Source organism: Perca fluviatilis, chromosome 3 (assembly GCF_010015445.1).
Source record: "Perca fluviatilis chromosome 3, GENO_Pfluv_1.0, whole genome shotgun sequence".
NCBI lineage: Eukaryota > Metazoa > Chordata > Actinopteri > Perciformes > Percidae > Perca > Perca fluviatilis.
In genome coordinates this window covers 14,717,371-14,741,501 of record NC_053114.1, presented here as the reverse complement: position 1 = coordinate 14,741,501, position 24,131 = coordinate 14,717,371, and the positions used below count along the sequence as shown (strand labels likewise).

General features: G+C 41.9%; 2 protein-coding genes across 2 annotated transcripts in view; one reads left to right on the top strand and one right to left on the bottom strand.

The window, feature by feature from the left end:
- The window catches only part of madd (MAP-kinase activating death domain), a 64,576-nt gene extending 63,266 nt beyond the window's left edge, over positions 1–1,310 (top strand). Inside the window, exon 38 of the mRNA XM_039795302.1 lies at positions 1,175–1,310. Within this exon, the coding sequence (XP_039651236.1) occupies positions 1,175–1,285 (111 nt within the window). The 3' untranslated portion in view covers positions 1,286–1,310. The remainder of the gene's footprint in view (positions 1–1,174) is intronic.
- A 5,444-nt stretch (positions 1,311–6,754) lies between these two features.
- The window catches only part of bbox1 (butyrobetaine (gamma), 2-oxoglutarate dioxygenase (gamma-butyrobetaine hydroxylase) 1), a 26,186-nt gene continuing 8,809 nt past the window's right edge, over positions 6,755–24,131 (bottom strand). The window contains exons 4-8 of the mRNA XM_039795300.1: positions 15,422–15,620; positions 14,423–14,528; positions 14,040–14,236; positions 12,577–12,743; positions 6,755–8,383 (exon numbers count right to left, since the gene is read on the bottom strand). Of these exons, the coding sequence (XP_039651234.1) occupies positions 8,223–8,383; positions 12,577–12,743; positions 14,040–14,236; positions 14,423–14,528; positions 15,422–15,620 (830 nt within the window). The 3' untranslated portion in view covers positions 6,755–8,222. The remainder of the gene's footprint in view (positions 8,384–12,576; positions 12,744–14,039; positions 14,237–14,422; positions 14,529–15,421; positions 15,621–24,131) is intronic.

Here is a 24,131-nt window from a genome sequence, read left to right as displayed (position 1 = left end):
ACGTTAGAGGCAACCGAAACTTCGCTGCACAGGACGCTATACTTGGCAGCAGGTAACGTTAGCCCACCGTTAGCTAGTTAACACTACACCTGACAGCAGGTAACGTTAGCCTACCGTTAGCTAGTTAACACTACACCTGACAGCAGGTAACGTTAGCCTACCGTTAGCTAGTTAACACTACACCTGACAGCAGGTAACGTTAGCCTACCGTTAGCTAGTTAACACTACACCTGACAGCAGGTAACGTTAGCCTACCGTTAGCTAGTTAACACTACACCTGACAGCAGGTAACGTTAGCCTACCGTTAGCTAGTTAACACTACACCTGACAGCAGGTAACATTAGCCTACCATTAGCTAGTTAACACTACACCTGACAGCAGGTAACGTTAGCCTACCGTTAGGTAGTTAACACTACACCTGACAGCAGGTAACATTAGCCTACCATTAGCTAGTTAACACTACACCTGACAGCAGGTAACATTAGCCTACCATTAGCTAGTTAACACTACACCTGACAGCAGGTAACGGTAGCCTACTGTTAGCTAGTAGCTGGATTAAACACTGTTAAAATGCTGACAGCTAAACGGTGTAAAAGTTAGAAATAATTTATTTAAAAAAACTGAAATGTTTTGACAAAAAAATACATTATGCTACACCGCTGATGTACACCATTGTTGTTTTGAGCGAACGGGACCGGTATACATCCATGCGCCACACATGCCTAAACCACGCCCCTAACTGCCAGAAGCTCCTCACCGGACGCCGATTGGTTCGGTCCGCTGCTGTTTTCGGACACAAACGGATTACTTGAAGCCTGACGAGATGGATTTTTGCGTGCGATAAAGACACTATCCTGTCGTGGGCACCGACTGGTTACATCACAAAGAAACCCCAATGCACTGGTGAACCAGTAGTATTCATCAGTTGAGTTCAGGCAAATTAGGATTTTGGCACCCCTAACAACACAGCATGAAGGAAAAGGGGCCCTGCAGAGTTTTTAAATACTAACCCTAAAGCCTGCAACAGTCAATATTCCTACAGTATTTAGACTGAAGGGAGCCTCTTGTCTATCTTTGTTCCTTATGTTATTTTTAACTATACACAAATATAACCTCACATCTGGGCCATGATTGTCCTCCTCATGGTTATTTTATTTTTTTTCCCCTTCTGCAGGCACATCAGATCTGTTACTCGGTCCTCTGCCTTTTCTCCTACATGGCGGCAGTGAAGGGGAAGGAGGCGGAAGGAAAACCCAAGATTCTGTCACCCGAGACCCCTTCCTAGCTAGTCTACGCCCCGTGCACCCCCCCCCCGCAAGTGCCTCTCTACTTGAAATGGCATCTACGCTCTAAAACCACAGACTTCTGACAATCCCCCCCCCAACTTTATTCTAAGCACATAATTCCTTCTCCCTCCTCTTGTATATACAAGCCTAAGACCCTTTCTCCACTCTGTTGTGTAGACGTGTTTAGTCTGTGATGTCGTGTAAATACTTCCGACCCCCCCCCCTCACCGCCGTCGTCCCGATAGATCGTGCCAGCTAGCTAAATGTTTGCCTGCTCCTTAACATCGGGAGAAGCGGCTCCCCTCGAGCCGACCTGCTCAGCGTGAAAGTCTCCTGTTACTCCTAACTGTTTTTACCGATAGGAGATGTGAGGGGTCGCCCCCGAGGCCCAGAGTGCACGCAGGTCCCGTGCACAGCCTTGACATTCACTACAGAGCTTAGCACGCCAAACGCAAGTATGGTCTCAGTCTCAATTTCACTGTGCGAGTTATTTCGTGATGCGTGGTTACTGTAAACTTCCAGTCTGTCCAAGTTTAAACTGGTGAAACATCCAGAGGCCCTCTTCTAGTGCAGGACGTCCCATACCGACAATGCTACCGTACCGCATGTAAACGCTTCTTAAAAGTGTTTGAAGCCCCCAAAATAATGTGAGTCTTCTCAGATGTGTGCTCTTGCCCTAGATCAGCCCGCCAGGCTGAATTACTGTTCTAGTTCTACTGTAAAATGTCTCGTCTGTGGTCTGCTGTTATTAATTGCATGTTACTATGAGGATGAAAAATAAATATTATATATATTTCTATATATAGTATTTATTTAATATATACATATATTGACTGTACATTTCTCTGAAAAAAAAAAATTGTCACAAATTGTTGGTTTGCTAGATGTGCAATACTTAATAAGTAGTTAGCCATTGCCAGAGCCATGTTTTCTTGAGTTAACTGGCTTCCACAGGGTGAAGAATGTAAGAGAGAACTCTTTTTGTTTTTCTATAGTACACGTTGATTGGAGTGAATCTGATGACTTCAGTTTGACTGTTTTTAAAGTTTGTCTTTCAAAGGTAAATCAACTCTGAATCCCATACGGTTAAAAAAAAGAAAACGCCGGCTGTGGTGCTCTGTACGGTGCAAACTTTGGAGTGTTTTGCACTTTTAAAAAGCAACAGGCGGTGGAGATGCTGTAGTAAACGTCCGAGGTGGTATAGTACCTCGCATTTGAATTCAGCCTACAAAGCCACGCGATACGCGTCGTTGATAAGTCTAAACCGTTTGCGATGCTGTGGGAACGGCTGGTCTAAAAAAATTAAAAGAATAAGTGATGTATAAATGTGCCGTTTCTGTATGCTGAAATTTGAAATGAAGAGGAAAACCAAACCCACCTGGCTCAAACCGGTAGCCTGGGGAAAACCCCCGACGAACTGCCGGCAAATTTGAGATTTGCTCTGCAAGTCAGTCTGGCCAAGAGCCCATTCAAGCCCATTTCCAATTTTTTTCCCAAATCGAGGCACCAATCCCAACCGCTGAGGCGGGCTTTACACGATGACTGTAGCGCAGCGACGGCGAGCAGCTTTTTTGTTTCCGTTCAACGTGCCGGCCACCTGAAGCGCAGCGACCCGTCGATGCCGCTAGTCGCTGCTACGTCACCCGGATCGTCGGTCTGATTGGTTGAAGGACTATCCAATTGAGCGGCGCCCGTTGGTGACCCTCTCGGTTACAACCGAGAATGGTCTGGTGTCAATCCGGTGTTCCAGCAGTGTGTAATGTGTGACTGCAGGGGGGCGCTGTTGCATGGATGTTTTCATACGTTACACAAGTGGTTGTTATCACTGTAATTCAGTCTTTAAAACAGGTCGGCAATCTTTTTAAAATGTCCGTTGAACGATCACATTTTACATCGAAACAGTAGTGACCTGTCTTGAGGATTTTCCCCTTTCTACCCCCCCCCCCACCCCACCCATTCGGGCGACGTTGCGTGAACGCAGCATATGCAATATGTTTGGTTTGTTATTCAGCCCTCAATTTCTTTCTCTCTCCAGTTCTAAAGACTGAATGACACCAGAAGGGGTCAAGAGAAGCAGAAGAATGGCAAGTCACAATTTCTGACCCCGATCATGAGAAAATCCGAAACTGAAAAATAATATTAAAAGAAAATGCTTGTAGAAAGTGTGAGGAACTTCCATCCAACCATGCCACCTGCGGTCACACTGGGGCCGCAACTAGCCATTATTTTAATGATCAGTAAATCGTTTTTGGTCAAAAAATGTCATAAAAATAGACAAAATGTAAGTTGACTTATTAAAACTTGTTGTGTCTGACCAGCAGTACCAAATCGAAAAGTTATTTAATTAACTATCATAGGAAACCCGTGCATTTTCACTCGAAAAAGACTTCCAAGGATTAGCTTTTGGTCACAGAATGTGGTGTAACACCGGCACTGTTCGGTCAGGTTTGGGCCTGAACCCCATAATCAGCCAAGGGGAAGGGAAAAAAAAAACAAAAACAAACATACACCTGTTTTTACATCACAGACTGGGTTTTGTGCCAAAAGTACAAAAATCTCCAGAGCGACCAGCAGCAGTTTTCCGTCCTGTGATTGATCCTTTAGACGTTTTAAAGCCTAAGCGCTGTGGTCACCTGCTTCCAGAGGAGATTAAAGTATTAATGTTGTTTCTGTTCCGTATTAGTAAAGAACAGTTGATTCTGGTCCTAATGCTGGCCCGTTTACTTTCTGTGTGTGTGTGTGTGTGCGTGTGTGTGTGTCCGTCCGTGTGGTGAACGGTTTCTCCAGATCAGCAATATATGGGTACAGCTATATCACTGGAAGATGTATTTATTTTCTTTCTTTTTTTTTTGGTTTCTGACATGCTTGTATTTTTAGTGATTTAACTGTGCAAAGAGAAATAATCGGTAGGATATTCAGAAGATGCTGTTTCCTTAATGAATATATTATCTATAAATAATATATAAATCTGACTGAACTGGATCTGAAGGATCTCTACCATTGGTTTGGGACTGGGGCACAGCTCTTTACGCCTAAGTTAAAAAGGACATGGTTTGTTTGTTTTTAAAACTGGAGTATTACAACTCATCTCTGTCACTGTACTAGTCGGCTGCTGTAATGGGAGGGAATAAATGAAAAGAGATGCCAGGAGTAAGTATTCCAGCATTTGAAAAAAAAAAAAAAAGTATTTATAGAATATGTACAGCTTTGGCAATATAATAAAAGTTATCGCAAATAAAGCTCAGCCTAGTTCATCCTTTTGTGAAAGAAGAATGACAAACTAGTTTGAGTCCATATTGAACACTAGCACAAGCATTAAAAGTATTAAGACCGGAGGTTTCTCTTTTAGTACTGAATGTGTGAAATGCAGTTGTTGATTAAAGTTAAGTTTTTAAGCATCCACAGAGAATAAACCTTCATCACTGGTAAGCATGTCTGTGCACGCCCGATCAGACTGACTTTAGCTTTTGGAAATTATATCCATGTTGTATTTTTTTTTATTTTATTTTTTTTTGTAGGTTACATACAAATGGAATAAAGTCGTAGTGTTTTCTAGCGAAGAAGATGAAGAAGAAATATTTTCTTTCAGTAACGGCAGTGACTGAGCAAGAATACAGAAGAAATCCTTCCCCAACTGGCCATATTGAAACATGAGCACGTTGTGCTTTTTAATAACATCATCAAAACAGTTTATGGTTATTTGAAGGATCAGTTTACTTGTATTACAAAAAAAAATGTCTTTTATCACTTAACCATGATAGCCATGTGGATAGTTTGGGATCTTGGATGCTCAGGATGGCTTTGTCTGAAACTTCTGGGGGTGAAAAAAGGTAATGTGTGCTGCTTAAAGGTCCCATGGCATGAAAATTTCACTTTATGAGGTTTTTTAACATTAATATGCGTTCCCCCAGCCTGCCTATGGTCCCCCAGTGGCTAGAAATGGAGATAGGTGTAAACCGAGCCCTGGGTATCCTGCTCTGCCTTTGAGAAAATGAAAGCTCAGATGGGCCAATCTGGAATCTTCTCCTTATGAGGTCATAAGGAGCAACGTTACCTCCCCTTTCTCCGTTTTGCCCACCCAGGGAATTTGGCCCACCCATGAGAAAGAGACGACATGGCTTTCAAACGAGCAAAGTGGCAGTTGGTCAAGGCCACACCCCCACCCTCCACCTTGCCCCCCCCTCTCTCCTCCTCAATAGCTACAGACAGAAATGGCACATACTAAGGAAAGCTCATTGTGGGACTGGCTCTAGCGTCTGTAATTCTGCACCAAGGCTGAATTTCGGGAAAGAGACTTCAGATACAGTATTAGGGGACCACTAAGGCCTATATAAAAGAGACTTCAGATACAGTATTAGGGGACCACTAAGGCCTATATAAAAGAGACTTCCGATCCAGTATTAGGGGACCACTAAGGTCTATATAAAAGAGACTTCAGATACAGTATTAGGGGACCACTAAGGCCTATATAAAAGAGACTTCAGATACAGTATTAGGGGACCACTAAGGCCTATATAAAAGAGACTTCAGATACAGTATTAGGGGACCACTAAGGTCTATATAAAAGAGACTTCAGATACAGTATTAGGGGACCACTAAGGTCTATATAAAAGAGACTTCCGATCCAGTATTAGGGGACCACTAAGGTCTACATAAAAGAGACTTCAGATCCAGTATTAGGGGACCACTAAGGTCTATATAAAAGAGACTTCAGATACAGTATTAGGGGACCACTAAGGCCTATATAAAAGAGACTTCAGATACAGTATTAGGGGACCACTAAGGTCTATATAAAAGAGAGCTTCAGATACAGTATTAGGGGACCACTAAAGGTCTATATAAAAGAGACTTCCGATCCAGTATTAGGGGACCACTAAGGCCTATATAAAAGAGAGACTTCAGATACAGTATTAGGGGACCACTAAGGTCTATATAAAAGAGACTGCAGATACAGTATTAGGGGGACCACTAAGGTCTATATAAAAGAGACTTCCGATCCAGTATTAGGGGACCACTAAGGTCTATATAAAAGAGACTTCAGATACAGTATTAGGGGACCACTAAGGTCTATATAAAAGAGACTTCCGATACAGTATTAGGGGACCACTAAGGTCTATATAAAAGAGACTTCAGATACAGTATTAGGGGACCACTAAGGTCTATATAAAAGAGACTTCAGATACAGTATTAGGGGACCACTAAGGTCTATATAAAAGAGACTTCAGATACAGTATTAGGGGACCACTAAGGTCTATATAAAAGAGACTTCAGATACAGTATTAGGGGACCACTAAGGTCTATATAAAAGAGACTTCCGATCCAGTATTAGGGGACCACTAAGGTCTATATAAAAGAGACTTCAGATACAGTATTAGGGGACCACTAAGGTCTATATAAAAGAGACTTCAGATACAGTATTAGGGGACCACTAAGGTCTATATAAAAGAGACTTCAGATACAGTATTAGGGGACCACTAAGGCCTATATAAAAGCATCCAAAGAGCACCATGTCACGGGACCTTTAAAACATTCAGTTTAACTTCCTAAACGTCTGGATAATGCACTGAACTCCCAGTTAATAGTTTCCCTTTGATAGAGCGTTCCACAGTGACATCTGTGGATTATACAGATAATCAGGGCATCATTTCTGGAAAGATAACTTGCTGTTTGAGTTTTTGCAACGTGATTTTTCAATCATCCTGTATACAGGCACATTAAGGCATTCGCAGGATTTTCAAAAGTGTATCTTTGCTGTCCTCTGAAAATGTCAACTTTTTTTTTTATTTATTTTTTTAGCTAAAATCAACAGGCTGGTATTCAGCTTTGTGACGATATTGATCAATCCTAAATCTAGAAATGCATCACTGGACATAGACAGCACACTGTATCTCAAAACCTCCGCAGATTCAATTCAATTTTATTCATAGTATCGAATCATAACGAGTTATCTCGAGACACTTTACAGATAAAGTAGGTCTAGACCACACAATATAATTTACAGAGACCCAACAATTCCCCCCCAAGAGCAAGCATTTAGTGCGACAGTGGTGAAGGAAAATAGAACCCAAATGTTTCTGTTTGGCCAGATGCCACTAGGGTTAAGTAGACTGATTGAAGTAGACTGGTTGAACTAACCTTTTTAAATGTAAAGTTTAGGTGCAGAAACTTCACACTGCAGTACATTGCAGCTGCTGTACTTAAGGCAATTTTACTTCAGACTGCAACGCTACAGAATGAAGGGAAAGTCGGGGACACCACGTCCTTTGTTTAGGCACAGGATTGAACAGGAGAGGTAGCAAGATAGTGTTTCAGGCGGTAAGGAAAAAAAAAAAAAAAAAAAAGCCTTTACAGAAAGGCTCTGTCTGAAATCAGTGCCACGTTCACTACTCCCTATAGACCGTAATATACCCAACAGTTTACTATAGACGGAGTCTATAAAATGTCTGTGATTAGTGTGTGTTACATAGATAATAGAGAGGTATTTTGAGGCAGGCAGGTTGCTAAATATTTAACCAGAGAACTGAGCGTGATGAATTATCTTAAAAATAATCATCAAGTGCCGTACTCGGGGGAAATTTAAGCTTATAAAACGTATTAGTCACTAGTCCCTATGACTGAATCCAAAAGCACCTTAAACATTTGAAGTCAAGGTGTTTTTCCATAATCTTTGCATTGAAGTGTTGCGCTATGTTACCAGTTTAGAAAGTCCCCATCGCCACTTTAAATGTAGCTGACTTTCGGAAAGCATCCTCGCTCCGAATCATTGTGTAATTCCTCAAATTTTGTTTCAGATTGGATGCTTGACAATTTCAGAGATTTAGCTCTCGACTTGTTGTCAGACACTTGAATGTCTTTGCACTTTGCCCTCAGCGTTTTGAGAGCAACGTTGAGCTCAACTGGCGGATTAAAGCCACTCGGTCACCTCCGAGTCGGAGCTCAAATGTCCCCGTGGACCGAGGAGCGGAGTATCCGGAGGCGAGACATGACTTCATCCCAGTCCAGGTAGGCGCCCTCGAGGTGTCGCAACCTGTCGGGCCGGCTGATGTAGTTCTTTCGCCCGTGCAGCAGACGCCAGTTATCAAAGGTCACGATGTCGCCTGAAATGCAAACGACACCAAAGACATTGGTTACGAAGGTGTGAGGTAGTTCTCATTCGATCCTTATTTCAGTAAGGAACTGGATGCTTCTCGGTCTTGGAAGCAACAATCCGTTACAACTGTAGGTAGGAAAGTAGTTCAAGCAGACATGCTAATGTTAAACACACTGTTGAATCAATTTTTTACACTTTTCGCTTGTGTTTTTTTTTTTTTTTAAAGGTTTCTACGGCCTTTGTGTGCACCACTTTGCGCTGTGGACAAACTGTCCGGCCGTGCCTAGTTGCGATTGCTAATTTATGATTGGACTGTCCAGGTAAGGGGTTTAGTGGTTTATGTCGACGTTTCATTTAGGCCGGTTACACACTGGACGCGTCGCGTGGCGTGTCCGTTTAGATTTCGTCTCTCATGTTAACGGGTTAGAGCTTACACGCTGCCTGCGTGAAACGCGTGCCTGCTAGAAATGGAACAGACGCCTATTTTTCACGCGACAGGCAAGCGTGTTGGAAGCGTTTCCAGGCAAAATAGAATACGAAAAGATGTTTATATGTCATTTTTTAGACCCGTTTCTGGTGTGTAAAGACAGAGAAAACGCCACGCAACAGAAACGCCACGCTCACGCCACGCAGTCGGTGTGTAACCGGCCTTACGGGATGGTTCCGGTGCCGCCGGATGTCCCTCACCTTCCGCTTTCTTTGCGTCGGCATTCTAAGCTCCGGTCGATTCGGGAAACATCCTCCGAGCTAGAACCGACAATCAAATCATATTTATCTATTTTTGTTTTATTTTGATTTATTTTTTGGAGTAAAATTCTCATCACGCGCTCGACAGCCCGTTTTTAATTCCAGAGCTCGCCTCCCCACGTGTTCCACCAAAACAAGTTTCCTTGTCTAACCTGTTAACATGGGAGCCAAAATAAAAACGGACACGCCACACTGCTGACATGCTCACGCCACGCAGGCATTGTGCAGGGGCCCTTACTTCTTCTCTGTTCACTCGATGCTGCAGACTTTGCTGAGCAGTGATTATTTAGAGAGAGTTGCCCCACCCTCGAGGTCATTTGATGTGGTCTACAGTGACCGAGACGAAACCGACTGATGTTGTAGTGACCGCGGTGACGGCGAAGATGTAGTAGGCCGCTGTGCCGTGTTGCGTTCACTACAAGCCTGAGTATCCCGCAGAGTGGATCCTTCTCTCTCAGAGCCTCACTGGCATTTTTTCATGTCCTTTTCTTATTTTTTTTTCATCCTAGAGCTGCACAATTAATCGAATTTTAATCACGATCCCGATTTTGGCTTCCCACGATCAAATTCACGTGATCGAGCGATATTTAAAATATGTCATTCAGTTCATAGACTGCTCCGTATTAAAGTTTTTTTTCTTCTCAAAGATCCGTAAACCACTGTCTGATCACGTGCCTCCATGAGCCAATCAAGAGTTGTTCCCTGCACCGCACAGCTCAGTTTAGATGTAGACAGGAGGACAGAGAGTAACGTGAGGACAACAGATAGCAGTCGGTCATAAGTCAGCAGTTTAGCTGTCAGCATTTTAGCCGTGTTTAATCCAGTTCCTACTGTAGCTAACTGTAGGCTAACGTTACCTGCTGTGTAACGTGTTATTAGTGTTTACTGTAGCTAACGGTAGGCTAACGTTACCTGCTGTGTAACGTGTTATTAGTGTTTACTGTAGCTAACGGTAGGCTAACGTTACCTGCTGTGTAACGTGTTATTAGTGTTTACTGTAGCTAACTGTAGGCTAACGTTACCTGCTGTGTAACGTGTTATTAGTGTTTACTGTAGCTAACTGTAGGCTAACGTTACCTGCTGTGTAACGTGTTATTAGTGTTTACTGTAGCTAACTGTAGGCTAACGTTACCTGCTGTGTAACGTGTTATTAGTGTTTACTGTAGCTAACGGTAGGCTAACGTTACCTGCTGTGTAACGTGTTATTAGTGTTTACTGTAGCTAACGGTAGGCTAACGTTACCTGCTGTGTAACGTGTTATTAGTGTTTACTGTAGCTAACGGTAGGCTAACGTTACCTGCTGTGTAACGTGTTATTAGTGTTTACTGTAGCTAACGGTGGGCTAACGTTACCTGCTGTGTAACGTGTTATTAGTGTTTACTGTAGCTAACGGTAGGCTAACGTTACCTGCTGTGTAACGTGTTATTAGTGTTTACTGTAGCTAACGGTAGGCTAACGTTACCTGCTGTGTAACGTGTTATTAGTGTTTACTGTAGCTAACGGTAGGCTAACGTTACCTGCTGTGTAACTAGGGCTGGGGGTAAACGATTATTTATTAAACAATTTAATAGGGCGATTATTTTAACGACTAATTGGATGATTAATCTAACGATTATTTTTCTGTTGCTCGATTAATAAAAACCATAATGTATCTCAAATAAATACCAAAACAATCTTAATATGCTTTATTAAACAGTTTTGCACAGCAAAAAATCTTCTGCTTTACACCTAATTAAATAAATACAATTATTTTACTGTTATACAAAATGAAAGGCCAGCCTGTTTACTCTTTTACAGTACAAACATAACTCTCTCATAACTCTAAAAAATGTATAAGTTGTAGTGCAAAAAAACACTGTGCAGTGCACAGTATAGACATTCCTGAGAGTGTTTTACACAATATAAAAATCCTGTTTTCAGTTTTACAGTCCCAACATAAATCTCTCCTGTACAAAGCTACTGGAATCTGCTTGCTACCATTAGCTAGATCTAGCAGCTGTACTCTTTGGTGGTGCTAGGCTAACAAACGCATCCTAGCTCTCTGTGTTCGTGCTCGGTTAGTAGCTAACGTTCACGTTAGCTAATGTTAGCTACTATAGATAGTTGTGTTCTGCAGCCGTAAGCTAGCTACCATTCAAGCCAACATTAGATGATAACTAACGTTAGCTAAACACAGCTGTCTAGGCGCCAGTAGCTAGCTAACGTTAACGTTAGCTACCAACCTAGCACGAACAAACTGCACGGAGAGCTAAGATAGTTAGCTAGCACCACCGAAGTGCGCAGAGCTCACGCTACACAACACAATACGCAAACATGAAATTAATTTAGCCAACGTTAGTACTACTTGTTATTGTCTCCTTCACGAGTGACAATGGGGTGCCTCCATTTCAGATGCTCCCGCATTGCTGCTGTGGTATGCCAACTCCATTTGGCAAAGAGCGCAAATAACGACACCTTTTACGTTTGTAAACGTACCATACCTTCGATGATTTAGGGTGAGCTGTCTTTTAGGACTTTTTCTTTTAATGGGGGTTTTTGCAGGGCTTTGTTGGGAATTATGTGAGGAGGTTGCTGTTTCGTTCTCCATTCTGCAATGTTTTGGTCTCCCACGTGCGTGGCGAGCTATGGCGAAGCGTCGCCGCAAAAATTTAACGTCAACGTAATTTTGACCTCAACGTCATCGACGCATCGCTACAGGCCAACGTGTTATTAGTGTTTACTGGAGCTAACGGTAGGCTAACGTTACCTGCTGTGAAACGTGTTATTAGTGTTTACTGGAGCTAACGGTAGGCTAACGTTACCTGCTGTGTAACGTGTTATTAGTGTTTACTGGAGCTAACGGTAGGCTAACGTTACCTGCTGTGAAACGTGTTATTAGTGTTTACTAGCGTGACATGCAGCCATGTTTCTGTTGCCTCTAACTTCTGTTTTGGAGCATCAGAGTGCAACGCTGACATTTAAGTGGCACCGTAATACACGTTGCTATTTCGTCCGGTACACGCCGGGCTCATCGGATTTTAACATGCGGCGTCAACGTGAACAGAAAATTGCGTTGCCTGTATCTTTTCATGGCAAATGCGCATGTAACTGGGAAGGCTAATCGCGCAAAGCAGTCGCACATCAGCTGGAATGACTCCTGCATAGTATCCTTCAACAGAGGAGGAATTTAGAATAATATGGATGTGAAAGCAGTTATAATTAGCCTATATGTGACAATACTTTTTTTTGTGGTTAAAATCAACAAATAATTGTGATTATTAATCGTGATCTCAATATTGATCAAAATAATCGTGATTATCATTTTGGTCATAATCGTGCAGCCCTATTTCATCCGCTGAATAATCATCTCGGGTATGTAAAGCCTCAAAAGACTGTGATTAGGAAGCTTTACAGATACATTTCCCCGTGCTCGTTATTGTTCTGTCGGTAGAGTTTACAGAGGCGCACACTGACCTGGCATCATTCTGTAGGTGACTACGTTCTCCGGTCGGTTCATGATATCCACGTAGGCCTTCAGCGCTCTGTAGAAGGGCTGAACCTGATGCACGGGGAGGTCCAGCACCGAATCTCGGGTGGCGTTGTTGAAGTTTATCCTCTCGACTCGGCCGTCGGCGGTGACGCTGCTCGGAAGGAGACAAAGAAGGACAGGAAAGTTCAATGACAAACAAAGGCGACTCTTGACTTTTAGAGGTGAAACTATTAGTCGGATTAATCGCCAAAACGTTAGTCTCGCATTGCCAGACACACAGCGTCCCGGGATGGGAGAAAAACATGCTCTGGTTTGTTGGCATTTCTTTAACCCAATCACAATCGTCATGGCGCCGGACTGAGACACGGAGTCGCTGCAAAAAAGCCTCGGGGAGGGGCTTGTTTTGGCGGAACACGTGTACGTTCACAAGTTGTTTTAGTCGTGCAACAGATGGATTGTGGACAGATAGTCTAGCTAGCTGTCTGGATTTACCCTGCAGAGATCTGAGGAGCAGTTAACCATAGTCCTCAGAAATCCACCGGAGTTTAGAACGCTAACACAAAGAAAATGGAAGGTAATGGACATCCGGCCCAAAAGAGGGACATCCAGCGGCACCGGAGCAATACAGGAAGTGGAACGTCGTGGATATAGACTGACAAAACATTAACTGGCAACAATTTTGATAATTGATTAAACATTTAAGTCAAATATCTAGCAAACATGCCAAATTCGCTAGTAGGGCTTCAACTAGTGGTCATTCATTTATTATTGAATAATCTGATATCATCTGGTATGGAACATTTCAGAAAATAGTGAAAATCAATGTGAAGGTTTGCTGCTTTCTTTCACAATTGCACATTAAATATTTTTTGGTATATTTGACTGTTTGGACGAAACGAGCATTTTGAAGACGTCACTTTGGGCTCTGGGAAACTTGACCAGGAACTTTCCATATTCTCTGACATTTTATAGACTCAAACAAGAAAGGAATCAATGGATTTATCAGTTATGAAAAAAAAATCACTTGGTTCCAGTCCTTTTTACCCAGAAAAGGATTTGAAGGACACATTAATTAAATATGGTTTTGAACTGATCTCGTCAGGTATTTTACATGGCCAAAGGTATGCGGACACATGAACATCAGACCCAAATGTGGTTGTTACGACAATCAATGTTATTGTGCTGCTATAACACATTGCTCTCTTTAAAAGTGCTTTATGAATACATTTGACTTGAACAATCTTCTGTTCCGCATGGTTTTGGAGGCCATGTAAAGGATATCTGGACATAATACCTCTGAACAGCAGATGGCAGTGTCCCATTTCTAATGCCACACACAAAGTCTTCAGAGAAATGTGCAAGGTCTGTATCTGCTTCATACAGAGACGGTAAATGAGTGGGGGAATAAAAAAAAAAAACGGTGATCTGAAAGCCCATCCCCACTTACTCGATGATGCATTTCTTGGACTGCAGCATGAAGTCGCAGTAGTCCGTCCCCGTGTCGGTGTAGTCCACGAGGAGCGAGCTGAGTGTCCTGAAGGCCTCTGGGTCTTCGCGCTGCAGCTGCTCGGCCGTGTGGAAGCCGTCCACCACCTCGCTCTCCCCTCCTTCCTCGGCCTGGGTGATGCAGTGCAGAAACTGCACCTACAACGGCAACAACACACACATGCCGCACAAATGCTCGTTTTTACAACTCTAACGAAATAAAAGCCGGAATGCCAGCAGTCGGAACAAACACATAAAAGCAGCGCATAAATCCATAAGTGATACCATATCTGTTCGGTGCAGTTTAATCCTCTAAACAAACCATATGAGTCCAATTGTACTCACTCCAGGCGCAAAGTGCAATGCAGGGTAGTCGGAATGGAGACTGAGCCTTCCTGAAGTGTAGGCTACATTGTTTGCCATGTATTTGTCCTGGACCTGCCACGTGTGCCTAAAGACAAAGATAACATTTATTAATAACCTCCCCGTTTAATTATTTCACTTTGGCTTTAGAAGATAAGCAGCGATGATTAGGGTGTGTGTGGAGAAAAGGGATGGGATGACATGAACTTTGCAGGGATCCCTGAGGGGGTAAGTGGGCAGCTTCGCAGGAATGCTTAGACTGTAGTCTCTGAAGCAGATACTTCATTGAGATGCAGTAGGAGTCGAGGGCTAATGAGGTAAAGTTATCTTCTATGTTCTGTTTGCATGCCTCGTTTGGATTCCCGACTCATAAGACGCTCTAGTTTCGATAGATGGCAGGCCTTCAGCTTTCGTCTGCAGTGTCTTTACTTCCAGCAGTATGAGCTCATCCGCTGGCAGTGGAAAAGCTTTACGCTCCAAACCTCTGTTCTGACTGAGTGCACCAGGTAATTCCTCTAGCTTAAAAAAGCTGGAATGCTCTTAGGTTGTTTCCCCCCGTCTCTGTCCTCAAGTAATCAGCACTGCACTAAGTCAAAAATGATGAACTCTGGTGTGCTGAAAGGGCCAACAGACACTCGCTAAGCTTCTCCGTGGAAACGTAATGAATCAAAGCTACAGGTAATTGACTAGTGGACACGTTTTCCTAAACATTTAATGTTGTAAAGTGAGAATCTAAGAACTTTTTTCATCAAAAATATCTATCCGTTTTCCCCCGGATTCCCTGGAAAAGGGATGTAAATAAAAGTGGGTTTTTTTTTTTGGTCTAATTTTGACTAATGACACTTCCTGGGCTCTGCTCCAGCTTATAATATGATCAGTGGAAATTTCAGCAGTTCAGGATTTAGTGGGGAGTCAGATTATTAAACAGTGGCTTGGCTGGGGATGACAAGAGAAAAATGGTTGCACGTCACAGAGTCTTACCCATAGAATGTCAGCCTGAGATAACCAATCCGCTCAGCTAGTCTGGCCACTTGGCCTTGCTCTCCCGGAGCCCCCTTCAGGTAGACGATGCCAACGCGTCGCAGGGCCAAGAGCCAGGCCAGCGCCGCCTTATCGTCATGGAGGACTTCCTGGTAGTCGGCCGTGGGAATGCGCAGTTTGGAGTCCCAATAATAACGCTCTGAATTGACAAAGAGGACATGGAAGAAATGTCACTTCATCATAGTGGGGATTTACATAAATACAGTCGCGTCTTCTTTTCTGTTTTTTTTTTGTTTGTTTGTTTTGTTTGTCTGACAAGAAATAAGCCGTGTGTCTGCAATGCACCGACATGGAGCTTTTCCACCGAAACCGTCTGTCTTTGTCCTGGCCTGTAGCTGCTCTGTTAAACAAACAAACACTGCACAACAAGAACAGAACGGATCTGCAGCATAGCAACTTCATCAGATATCACTTATTTGTTTTTTTTCTTTTAGGTTAGGTTTTTGCATGGACATGAATTATAGCCACATTCAGAATTCACAGATATAATAAGTTTGAATGCACAGATACTTAATGTTTTCACTTAAAACACCTGCCTCAACTTTATCCCATTGTTTGGTTAAAAATAAAAAATAAATAAATAAAAAAAAGAGACCAGAACCATTCTGGCGTGCAGCAGGAATGAGCTACGGTATAGAGCACGCCCGTTCCCCTTATACATTCCATCGACACACATCGCTACGTTCAGGACACATTCTTTTACCGAGATGGCGGAAAGAAAGTCGAATAATGTGCCTGAAGTCTGGTGTGCCACGGGCAAAGGAAATCAAGTCAAGTATATTGAACGAAACACATTATCAATGTGTAGTTGCATTAAAAATGGAACTAAATATTGAAAGAAAGAAGAAGAAAAAAAAAAAAACAGAAGGGGCTAGCAGTGTGACAGTGTGCAACTTTATTTTTGGTCTCTTTCATTTAAAAAAACGTTGCAGCTTGCCACTGTATGCAATAGTCAACGCAGTTCCAAGATGAATGGCACGCTGCGAAAAATCTGCCCGTCTCCATCAGACAGACAGACAGACAGACAGACAGACAGACAGACAGACAGACAGAAGTGGAAAAAATCCTCCCACTGCTCTCCACCCAGCTGGCTCAACTCCTTTTTCCATGCAGCCTCTCTCCAGTGACTTGCACAGAAACAGCTGCTAAGGACATTTGCAGGAGGAGGGGGTGAGTGGTGGGGGGTTAGCTGAGGAGATTGTGTACCTGTCTGTCTGATGTTTGTGTCTGGTCCTCGTGTCTCTTTTCAGTGCCCGCCAACCTTCAAAACAGCTTTCCAAATGGCTGCATCACAAACGCATTACAAGGCTAGAGTCAGCAGGAGACGGACACACGGCGAGGCGAGCTCACTGAACATTTATGCATAATTTATCATCCTCAAGTGTCACAGTGTTAGAAGACAATGTGGCGGTTTCGCTCGGAAGGCCATAAAGATTTACTGTTGCAACCGACTGTCAATGAGGAATTTTAGTGCCTCGTTGATGCAGGGAGGCACAAAGCATCAGTCAGAAACCCAGTGGTCATCACGACTCGCAGACTGCCCTCCAAGCTTGTTGTCACAAATGATCAGCTTCTGGCCGCACGGTTCAAAGGGTCAGCAACTCCCCCCCGCTTGTTAAAACTTGTCAAGAGGACGGAGGGGAAACAAAGGCCGAGAATCCGAGAAGCGGGGCAAAGGTCAAGCCTGGATGTTACAATTGCTCTTGTGAAACTGGACCTGGACATCTTGTACAGGCACGGCGGTGTTTGGACTCTGCACTTCAGGGTGTCACCCGTGACAAAGAGGCTACGGCGCCGGACGCAGTGTGCATTTACATCAGCTGCGCGGCCCTGGCGGCAGTTTAGCACGCATAGGCATTTGGAACACGCTCGTTGCTGTCGAGTGAGTTCACACTGTGGCGGCCGGGTCAAACAAACAATAAAGATGAGAACTTTGCATGAATATCTGCCTTCTGATCCTACAAAATCATATAAACCGCTCCTCGCATTTATTTTTTTTAACTGGGAAGGCTAATCGCAAAATCTTACATGTGAAGGGAATGTATGTATGTATGTATATATGTATATGTGTATATATGTATATATATGTGTATATATATGTGTTTTTCTATGTTTAGCACACATAGAAAAACAACAGTGTTACATATACAACAAAATAAGTTAAAAAAAGTGAGTGGGATAATTGTGAAATTGATCATTTGGGGTAAAAACGAAGGTAGTGTTTTGTTTAATGATCCATGAACAAATTGGGCAACTTGAAGATCGTTGATTTGATAAATGATAAAGTGCTCATATTATGCTTTTGGCTTTTTCCTTTTCCTTTATTGTGTTATATATCTTTTTTGTGCACGTTCTATGTTTACAAAGTGAAAAAGCCCAAAGTCCACCCCAAAGGGACTTACCATCTCCAACAGAAAACACTGTTCACAAACTGCTCCAAACAGCTCTATTGTAGTCCAGCCTTTACTTCTGTGACGAACGTGCGTCACTTTGTAATACACGTTATAATGCTCACCTAGCTGCTAGCGTGGCACACCCTCATACTCTGCTTCTGACTGGCTAGTAGTCCTTACCTAGCTACTACGCATGTGCGACTCCCAACAAAGATGGAACAGAAGTGTGATGCCTGACTCTGTAGCTAAAACAGAGAGCTCAACACACAGGGTGAAAAGAGGAGCTGCAGCAATGTGCAGTACATCAAAAATATGGTGTTTTTTTAAACTTAAACCATGTAAACCTATTATGATATAACCTCTAAATACAATTATGAACCTGAAAATGAGCATAATATGAGCACTTTAAGAATGCCAAATTTGTGAAACAGAGGTTGATGTGTGACTCTTTGGAGCTAAGGAGCCAATGATTCTGACCGCTTGCTTTTCTAAACGAAAAATCGTTTGCAGCTTAATTTGGTGCATGCTAGCCCAGCCCAGGCAATATTGCAATAACTAATAAAAGGATAAATCATAGGACTGATATTTCCGTGTTTCTTCACAGCTCTCATAGCGTTGTTTTCAGCTACAGCAAACGGCAGTTTTTTTTTAAAAACGAGCTCTAAAAAAAACAAACACTGTACACTACCCGCTCAGCATGACTGACACAGTTAGAGACTGGCTGGTGAACATAGTGGAGCATTCAGCAGCTAAAGAGCCAGACACTTCCTTCAGGAGATGGTGGAGACCAATTCATTTAAGTTATTAGTTATTATTCACCAAATGGCCAAAAACACAGCTCCTAATGAATGATAATGTTGCTAAATTCTCAAACTGTATGTCAATGTTGTGTTCACAGCCTGTTTACACTGCTTGTTAAAGCAGGTTTAAGTAAATTTGCTCATCTGTGTAAATAACACTGTGGTTTTCACAGGAAGGGCTGTACTGGTGTGTGCTGGAAGGGACCCCGCTGACAGTCTGACAAGATAGTATATGGGCATAATCCCCTCTCCCGCTTCCCCCTTGGTCGTGGTCTGCTACAGTGGCTTTTCCAGATGAGGAAACCTGAAGCCGTGGCTCCTGTGGCTGTCAGGCAGCTCATGGCAGTTTGGCTCTGCCCTCACTGTGCTCTGTTTAAGCTCAGAGGGCTGCGTCGCTCTCCTCTGCAGCTGTGAGAGCCTTCAAAGCTCGGTTTCAGTCACTGCAGTTATCCAGAGAGCTTTTGTTTTGACTTGGTTACGTTTTATCACAGAGCTCGGATCAGCTCCCTTCAATGGGCCGTGTGTGGAATGCATAGTGGATGGCTCAAAGCCAGATGGGCAGAAACAACTTTTTATTTATTTTTTAAGAAAGAATGGGCTTTATAAATTAGATTTAATCTGTTTATACTAGAGGCACATTTTAGAGATCGTACGGAAATAAAATAGAATAAGATTGCCTTATTTCAGCTGCAATCTGATCCCTAAATATGCCATTCTTGGATACTTGTTTGATTTTAGTGACATTTTAGTATCAATAAAGTGGTGGAATGTAAGTACTTTACTTACTATTACAGAGTGAGGTATTTGTTCTTTACCCAAGTGTTTCCATTTCATGCCATTTTATGCTTTAGTTTTTGTTCTATGTATGTATTTGACAGCTGCAGTCACTAGTTACTTAACAAATTAAGATTTCATACACAAAACATACTATGATCTTATAAAATATGATGCATTTTTACAGATCAAACTACCTAACAGTAGCTACATAAGGCATAAATATAGAAATTAGTGCCTTGGTCAACTATGACACTAAAATGCCATTTACACATTAATGCATCAGTAATAATAATCCAATAATATAATATACAATAGTATAACACTCACAGAGAGCCATTGTTCTGCATTATGAATATTTTTTACTTTTGATACTTTAAAATACATTTTACTCATAATACACGCAACATTTTCAACACGTGAATTTTACCTGAACCTTATTCTTATATTGCAAGTATTGTTACTTTTACTGAAGTAAGAGTTTTAAAGGTCCCATGACATGGTGCTCTTTGGATGCTTTTATATAGACCTTAGTGGTCCCCTAATACTGTATCTGAAGTCTCTTTCCCGAAATTCAGCCTTGGTGCAGAATTACAGACACTAGAGCCAGTCCCACAATGAGCTTTCCTTAGTATGTGCCATTTGAAGCTATTGAGGAGGAGAGAGGGGGGGGGGGTGTGGCCTTGACCAACTGCTACTTTGCTTGTTTGAAAGCCATGATGCCTCTCTCTCATGGGTGGGCTAAATTCCCTTTTGCGGGCAAACAGAGAAAGGGTAGGTAACCTTGCTCCTTATGACCTCATAAGGAGCAAGACTCCAGATCGGCCCATCTGAGCTTTCATTTTCTCAAAGTCAGAGCAGGATACCCAGGGCTCGGTTTACACCTATCGCCATTTCTAGCCACTGAGGGAGCATAGGCAGGCTGGGGGAACTCATATTAATGTTAAAAAACCTCATAAAGTGAAATTTTCATGCCATGGGACCTTTAAATACTTCCCCTCACCACTGAATCAAGCAACTTTTGACTTCCCCATTAATGACAGCAAGTAATAAATCATTAACACGGTTTCATGTGTAGGTGAATACAGATTATTTAAGCAGGGTTCTTCACCCCCAACACAGCTTGTTCACAGCTGCAAGAACTCAATCTGCTTAATGAGTAATGATTAGTGTTCTTGAGAAGACATAGCACCCATTACATTACCATAGTGGCAACATGTTGTGCATTCATTAGTGTTAATTTTACACAATTTGCTAAACTAAATTAGCCTGCCAAACTTAAGAGCGACTAAATTACTCAATATATTTGGTAAACATATTTTTTGTCATAGCAGGCATAAAGTTTTAATATAATCCTATTTTCACTGGGCATTTGAAAAATAAAAACATAAACAGTGTTCCTAGTTATATTCCAGTCAACAATTAGCGTGTGTGTTTTCACAGTGTGCATAATGTGTGTTTGTGTGTGACGTATATGTCAACGGTGCTGCAAGAAACTCATTCCACCCTCCACTAATTCGACAAACACACCTTTATCTGTGAAACATACCTGGGTGACGGAGCAGCCAACCGCTGAGACAGAGTGAGCAGTGTTTTCTCACTGGAGAGCTGCAGGCTCTCCACACACACACTTCTCCAAACACAACTCTTTCTCCATCAGCAAGTTTAGCTTCCCAAAACTCTACAGAGCCTTGCAGTAGTTTGTCAAACGATGTCCCTTTTGTCAATGTATTCTCAATGCTTTCAGTATTATTTAAAGCGCCAAGCAGGAGGCCTGGCTTGCCAGAGAAATGAAAAATCCAATCATAATCACCGAGCTTTCCGTGCAGTGTGATGTAAAGGTGTTGAAATTTCAAAAGAGATGACAAAGAGAAAGGATTTAACCCAAATATAGTTGATCCGTAAAGGAATTACAGGAATACACTGTGAAAAATAAACTGTGTGGGTGAAAAATAGTGAAATTTGTTGAAATGAGGTCTAACATGCGATATGCGGAAGCTTTGGCTAACCAACATTATTTATGACATCGTCAATAGTCCATAATTGCACACAATGATTAAAGCTAATTTTGACAAATGAAAAACACTCATAGTTTACGGTTTAGATTCCTCAAATTCCTTGCCGGTTGATAACGCACCATATGTACACGTGTATGTAAGCACGTGTTTGGAAAAACGGTTCTGCTGAAGCGGTAAATGGTGTGTGAAGTGACTGTCCGGTTCAGGGAAAACAGTTTTTCCATGGATGGACCTCCGCAGTTATGTTTCCAGGAGCCTTCTCTGGCAACTGACGAGTGATGACATAGAAGGCTAAATTCAGACCAGATGGCAAAGGGGAAGCACCAGCCAGACAGGGAGTTGACAAATCAGCTGCTACTTGGCCGAGTTATAGAATCGGTCAGTAGAATTAATAGAGAAAAGTCCAAACTCAACTGAGTCTGTTAAGTCCAGACGTTCACCATAACTGTCCAATCTAAATGGCATACAATAATTGACGAATATTGAAAGTATTTAAAACAGGAAATAAGAGCAATAAAAAACTCAATATTGTCACGGCTCCTATGAATTGGAGAATTTGTGAGAGCCGGTTGGAGACAATACCAGCACACCTTTTTTTTCAGTATTTGAGTATACAGTATCCCCCTTTAAAAGTTAAAAAAGAATAATGTATTAAAAATAGTAAAAAAATAAAATAAATAAAAATCTTTAAACTTCTAAATCTTTAGGCGAAAAATGGGTTCCATGTATATTCAAAGATACCACTATTTTCAGCTCCCCTTTGGTTCTTGGGCAGGCTCCTCTAAATAGCTGGATATACTTCAAAATAATGCAAACACTGAAAGCGCGCAAACTGTTCTGTTTACACGACATTGGGCGTCTGCATAGGCCGATGCGTCGACATGTGCAAACTGCTTGAGGTCATATATTTTCGTCTGCACATAGACACCCACAAAGAGTAAAGCAAAGCTGCTCATGTACATGGGCAGGTGAAATTTACACATGACCTTCAAAGCTATGTGGATGTGGAAATTATTTTTCATTTTAAGGCTTTTGAGCAAAAGAGCTAAAAGCCTCTGCACAAAATGTTTTCATCCTGCACTTCAAAACAATTAAAAGGCTTCTTCAAAAGTACTATTGTCCGTGAATTTTTTTGTGAAATCTGTACAAAAACAAGCCACTAGTGTAAGGCCAAAATTTGGCTGCGACTAGTAACTAGGGATGCTTTTTTTGGCAGGTCAGAGGAAGACAGCTGTTACGGTGAGAGAAATCTCATCGCACCTTTAGTGTCTCATTGTTTTTAGTCAATCTCACTCTTGAGAAATGTACGATAAATTTTACAAAATCTGTCCCGCATACTCCTTTCCCTAGGCTTTTACATACTTGCATCATATTTTGAAACTGTTGGACTAAACTACACTGTAAGATACAGACTCCTGTGTCCATGGTCAAGAATGAACTGTCTAGAATAAAAGAAAATCTATTATTGAATCTGTTAATATTGTATTGTTAACTTTTTTACAGAGGGCTTTATGTAATAGCAGCAGTATTGATCGATACAAGTGTTAAGGCATCAAATACAAGGAAACTAAATTAAGAACAAAATCCCAATTTTAACTAAGTGCGAGACGGAATAAGAAGAATAAAATCAACTTTATTAAGACCGACGCCTCAGTCTTATCAGAAACATGGAGCTCAAATGGAGCTTTGGTTCTGCTACTAAAATATGAAATGAGCAATCTACTGCAGGGAACACGAGGAACAAAAATAATCTGCAAATGATTATAGTAAACAGGCAGAAATCTTTAAGCTCTTTTGTCATTCAACCATTGTTGCTTGCTGTGTAAAACTACACCAAACTTAAAATGCGGAGCAGAAAGAAATGTCAGGCCCGAAAAGCCAGGCAGTGGTACTTACTTCCATTAGTACAACTTTATGCAGTTACTCTGAGTGATGACAGCAATTGACTCAACGTGTCACAGAAATGAGATGCCATTATGCCTTGTTGAGGGCCAGCAATTCAAACAGTTTTTTCAATAAAGACAAATGTTTGGCAAAGATAAGAGAAACTTTTAAAAACCACCATTTATGTTTGTGTATAAGTGTGTGAAAAATTTTTTTTACAAACTATTTTTTTTTTTTTTTTTATTTTTTTGAGAAAAAGTTGCTATGTGATTCTGGGCATATTTTTTTTTAAAATCCATTTACTGTCATTAACCCCTCTTTTAAATAAACAATGACATGAAATTATGTTGCTGCCGACTAAATAAATACAAGAGGGGCCGAAAATGGGAGGGCCGACGAGATGGTTCAAATATTAAAAGCATCTGGCAGGTGTTAAGAGTAAATCACTGACAGATTTATCGGTAAAAGGAAGAGTCATTGCAGATAAGGTTGTGAGTGACATATGCTTTTGGTGTTCTCGAGAGCCATTCATCATCATCACTCTCCTCCAAATGACATGAAAGGTTCAAAGTGCACATGCCAGCCAGGAAACGGCATGTGTGGTTTCCAAAGGTCGAATGAATGAGATGAGATGCAATACTTGTGTTGACGATTACAGAAATGAAGGCGTCCGTTAAAGACAAATACATATGACAGCACGGTTGTCACATAGCAGTATAATAGCCAATTCAATATTTGACTAAAGATGCCACCTGCTGAGTGGCCCGTGAAGAAGTTTGTC